The following is a 4,246-nucleotide window of genomic DNA, read 5'->3' as shown; positions in this document are numbered from 1 at the left end:
TCCATCCCCTGGTCTCCTCATCCCCCCCACCTCACCCTCCCCCCCTCCCCCCCCCCCCCCCCATCCCAGCAGTGACCCTGAAGGTTCAAAGCAGTGATTCTGCAGCTCAGCTTTCCACTCCTAGCAGTGAGTGAGCAGCTCATCTCACCCAACTTGCGCTCTCAAGTGACTCAGCAGCTCATCTCATCCAACTTACCCCTCTCACTAGCTCAGCTTCCCCCTCCCAGTAATTACTCAGCAGATCACCTAACTCAACTTCCCCTCCCAAGTGACTCAGCAGCTCAGCTCACCCAACTTCCCCCTCCCAGCAGTGACTCAACAGCTCAGCTCACCCAACTTCCCCCTCCCAGCAGTGACTCAACAGCTCAGCTCACCCAACTTCCCCTGCCAAGTGACTCAACAGCTCAGCTCACCCAACTTCCCCCTCCCAGCAATAACTTGGCAGCTCAGCTCACCCAACTTCCCCTCCCAAGTGACTCAGTAGTTAAGCTCACCCAACTTCCCCCTCCCAGCAGTGACTCGGCAGCTCAGCTATTATAATTGTATATTTAATTGCTTGCCATCAGAGTTCAGCTTTAATTATCCAGGGTTTTTATTTCCGCAGGATGTGGACTCCACCAGTGAAGTCCTCCTGTCTATGAGCTATCTGCCGGCAGCCAATCGTCTTATTGTGGTATTAATCAAAGCCAGGAATATACATTCCAATCAGAACAACAACCTTGTGGGGAAAGGTAAGGACCGTGCAGGAGGGATAAGAGAATGTAATGAATATTCGAAAAATTACCCAAACCAAGGGAAACTTTCCTGTTCTACTGAAACAACAGTTTTGGCTCCCACACCTGGATTGGTTGATGTGACATTTGATTCCACGCAAGGCAGCTCTGCAGGGCTACTTGGCTTCTTGGATGGAATTTCAAGGCTTGCGTGTCATTTTGACGCATATTGCTGCAGCTCTCGGTGCATGTTGGAGTTATCCCTGCTCCCCCTTCCAGCAGTGACTCAGCAGCTCATCTCTCCCCCCCCAGTGGTGACTCAGCTCACCTTGCTTTCCCCTAGTTGTGACTCAGCAGCCCAGCTCAGCTTGCTCCCCCTAGTGGTGACTCAGCAGCTCAGCTCACCTTGTCCCCCCTCCTAGTTGTGACTCAGTAACTCAGCTCCCCCCTCCTAATGTTGACTCAGAAGCTCTTCTCCCCCTGCCCCCCTCCTAATGGTGACTCAGCAGCTCAGTTCACTCTGCTCCCCCTTCCTAGTGGTGATTCCGCAGCTCAGCTCCCCCTGCTCCCCCTAGTGGTAACAAAGCAGCTCAGCTCCCCCTAGTGGTGACTCAGCTGCTTAGCTCCCCCTGTTCCCCTCCTGGTAGTGACTCAGCAGGTCAGCTCCCCCTGCTCACCCCTCCTAATGGTGATGTAGCAGCTAAGCTCACCCTGTTTCACCCTCTTAGCAGTGACTCAGCAGCTCAGCTCACCCTGCTACATAGCGGCAGAGTCAATGGGGCAGCACAGTGAGATGAGTTGCTTCAGTGATTGTACATTGAAAATGAATTGCTCCACAGTGCTTGCAGCTACAGAGATCAGTGAGGGCTTGTTATAAATGTAATTTACTGTTCATTAAGAATATATCAATACTTTGATGTCTATAATCTGGCCACAGGCCTCATTCACACTGCCGCGCATATAGTACCACATGCAGCATATGCAAATAAATGGCTCAATACACATAGCTGCAAAAACAGAATGGAACCGAGATGCGTCCGGGCAGCGTATTTACGCGCATACACGCATGTATGCGCGCATATACGCACGTACAGTTCATTAACATTTCTATTACGAATGATGCATTGTGGGATTGCAAATAATGCACGTATATACGCGATATACAATTTTGCTCTTGTGTTGTGTGTGAATGAGGACTAAAGCTAGAACTTCAATCTGCAGAGTACCATGTGTGCATAATGCACAGATCAATACTTGTGTCTCCCTGTAGATCTCTACGTGAAGGTCAGCCTCTGGCATAAGTCTCAAAGGCTCAAGAAGAAACAAAGCAAAAGGGCAAAGCACAAAATTAATCCCGTCTGGAACGAGATGATCATGTTTGAGGTGCCATCGGAGCTGCTGACAGAGGTCAGGGTAGAGCTGGATATGCTCTGCCAGGAACCTGGTGGGGGTCCGAGTTACTCCCTGGGTACCTGCTGTCTGGGGTCAGATCAGACTGCTACAGGAAAAAGTCATTGGCAAGAGATGGTGAACAACCACAGGAGACAGATAGCCATGTGGCACCGTTTGCTTCCATGAGAGATGTCCACGCCGCCAGACGGGTCATATCGCTTCACAATCAGCATGCCATCCATCCAGAGAGACACAGCACAAGCCTTCCCACTAGGGTTGCCACCTGTACAGGATTCACCCGGACAGTCCGGGTTTTGAATGCTGTGTCCGGGTTTCATGGCAGCTGAGACCCAGACACATGATGTCAGGCAGATAGGGGCAACCAAAATTAATATAGGGGCTACTGCCCCCCCACTGAAAATAGTCTTGACGGTGATATTTACATATGAATGGGTGGCGCTATTTAGATATGAATAAGCCGCAACTCATTCTCCCCTATGCGTCGCTAGAGTGTTCGGGTTTCGCTGAAAGAAAAGGTGGCAACCCTACTTCCCACACCACACTCCCCAAAAGTCCCATCAGCCTACAAATCAGACACAAACACATAGGAAGGGTGTGACTCAGCAGCTCAGCTCCCTCTGCTCCTCCTTCCTAGTGGTGATTCCGCAGCTCAGCTCCCCCTGCTCCCCCTAGTGGTAACAAAGCAGCTCAGCTCCCCCTAGTGGTGACTCAGCTGCTTAGCTCCCCCTGTTCCCCTCCTGGTAGTGACTCAGCAGGTCAGCTCCCCCTGCTCACCCCTCCTAATGGTGATGTAGCAGCTAAGCTCACCCTGTTTCACCCTCTTAGCAGTGACTCAGCAGCTCAGCTCACCCTGCTACATAGCGGCAGAGTCAATGGGGCAGCACAGTGAGATGAGTTGCTTCAGTGATTGTACATTGAAAATGAATTGCTCCACAGTGCTTGCAGCTACAGAGATCAGTGAGGGCTTGTTATAAATGTAATTTACTGTTCATTAAGAATATATCAATACTTTGATGTCTATAATCTGGCCACAGGCCTCATTCACACTGCCGCGCATATAGTACCACATGCAGCATATGCAAATAAATGGCTCAATACACATAGCTGCAAAAACAGAATGGAACCGAGATGCGTCCGGGCAGCGTATTTACGCGCATACACGCATGTATGCGCGCATATACGCACGTACAGTTCATTAACATTTCTATTACGAATGATGCATTGTGGGATTGCAAATAATGCACGTATATACGCGATATACAATTTTGCTCTTGTGTTGTGTGTGAATGAGGACTAAAGCTAGAACTTCAATCTGCAGAGTACCATGTGTGCATAATGCACAGATCAATACTTGTGTCTCCCTGTAGATCTCTACGTGAAGGTCAGCCTCTGGCATAAGTCTCAAAGGCTCAAGAAGAAACAAAGCAAAAGGGCAAAGCACAAAATTAATCCCGTCTGGAACGAGATGATCATGTTTGAGGTGCCATCGGAGCTGCTGACAGAGGTCAGGGTAGAGCTGGATATGCTCTGCCAGGAACCTGGTGGGGGTCCGAGTTACTCCCTGGGTACCTGCTGTCTGGGGTCAGATCAGACTGCTACAGGAAAAAGTCATTGGCAAGAGATGGTGAACAACCACAGGAGACAGATAGCCATGTGGCACCGTTTGCTTCCATGAGAGATGTCCACGCCGCCAGACGGGTCATATCGCTTCACAATCAGCATGCCATCCATCCAGAGAGACACAGCACAAGCCTTCCCACTAGGGTTGCCACCTGTACAGGATTCACCCGGACAGTCCGGGTTTTGAATGCTGTGTCCGGGTTTCATGGCAGCTGAGACCCAGACACATGATGTCAGGCAGATAGGGGCAACCAAAATTAATATAGGGGCTACTGCCCCCCCACTGAAAATAGTCTTGACGGTGATATTTACATATGAATGGGTGGCGCTATTTAGATATGAATAAGCCGCAACTCATTCTCCCCTATGCGTCGCTAGAGTGTTCGGGTTTCGCTGAAAGAAAAGGTGGCAACCCTACTTCCCACACCACACTCCCCAAAAGTCCCATCAGCCTACAAATCAGACACAAACACATAGGAAGGGGGCAGATACAGGTCCTG

General features: G+C 50.2%; 1 protein-coding gene across 1 annotated transcript in view; it reads left to right on the top strand.

The window, feature by feature from the left end:
- Nucleotides 1-2,368, top strand: part of SYT13 (synaptotagmin 13) — a 17,183-nt gene extending 14,815 nt beyond the window's left edge. Inside the window, exons 5-6 of the mRNA XM_018571773.1 lie at nt 605-731; nt 1,984-2,368. Of these exons, the coding sequence (XP_018427275.1) occupies nt 605-731; nt 1,984-2,291 (435 nt within the window). The 3' untranslated portion in view covers nt 2,292-2,368. The remainder of the gene's footprint in view (nt 1-604; nt 732-1,983) is intronic.
- The last annotated feature ends 1,878 nt before the right edge of the window (nt 2,369-4,246 follow it).

Source organism: Nanorana parkeri, unplaced genomic scaffold (genome assembly GCF_000935625.1).
Source record: "Nanorana parkeri isolate BGI_ZX_2015 unplaced genomic scaffold, ASM93562v1 scaffold1834, whole genome shotgun sequence".
Taxonomy (NCBI): Eukaryota; Metazoa; Chordata; class Amphibia; order Anura; family Dicroglossidae; genus Nanorana; species Nanorana parkeri.
The sequence above is the reverse complement of the archived record's forward strand: the minus strand, read 5'-3'. Positions and strand labels throughout refer to the sequence as shown.